The sequence below is a fragment of the Sinocyclocheilus anshuiensis genome, unplaced genomic scaffold (assembly GCF_001515605.1).
Source record: "Sinocyclocheilus anshuiensis isolate Anshui unplaced genomic scaffold, SAMN03320099.WGS_v1.1 scaffold117, whole genome shotgun sequence".
In the NCBI taxonomy this organism is placed as follows: Eukaryota; Metazoa; Chordata; class Actinopteri; order Cypriniformes; family Cyprinidae; genus Sinocyclocheilus; species Sinocyclocheilus anshuiensis.
The window spans coordinates 1,106,244-1,106,690 of NW_015536624.1; the positions used below are offsets into that span (position 1 = coordinate 1,106,244).

The following is a 447-nucleotide window of genomic DNA, read 5'->3' on the forward strand; positions in this document are numbered from 1 at the left end:
TTTTATGTATATATACCCATTTTCATTTGATTTTAGTTAAAGTTTTAGTCATTTTGTTAAGCGTTCTCATTTTTAGTATTTTTTTTATTAAGTAACAAAAATGTTTATGGTTTTAGATTTAGCAAATTATAACAAACCCAACATGATCTTAACGTGATCTTACATCAGTGGCCGCTGTGAGGATCTTGGACAGAATGACTCGAGCGAGTCCGTCTCTGCTGTAGTCCAGAGTGGAGACCGTTAGTTTCAGCAGGTGATCCTGGTTTTTCATCGAGCACAAGCTCAACAGACTGCACAAAACAAATCAAAACCAAACACAGTTAACACAAAGTAAAAGTTAAACATGATAATATAAACACTTTTTCTAAATTTCCAATGTTAATAACTGTGGAAATCTATTTGTGGAAAATGTTCAAGTTTTGCTGGAACACTACATTTTTGTCAGGT

The 447-nt window shown here is 33.1% G+C and overlaps 1 protein-coding gene across 3 annotated transcripts in view; it reads right to left on the bottom strand.

Moving 5' to 3' along the window:
• LOC107704198 (rapamycin-insensitive companion of mTOR-like) overlaps positions 1 to 447 on the bottom strand; it is a 35,582-nt gene that overhangs the window by 19,315 nt on the left and 15,820 nt on the right. For all 3 annotated transcript variants that reach the window (XM_016507094.1, XM_016507086.1, XM_016507098.1), the window contains exon 22: positions 164 to 290. In XM_016507094.1, coding sequence (XP_016362580.1) covers positions 164 to 290 — 127 coding nt within the window. The remainder of the gene's footprint in view (positions 1 to 163; positions 291 to 447) is intronic.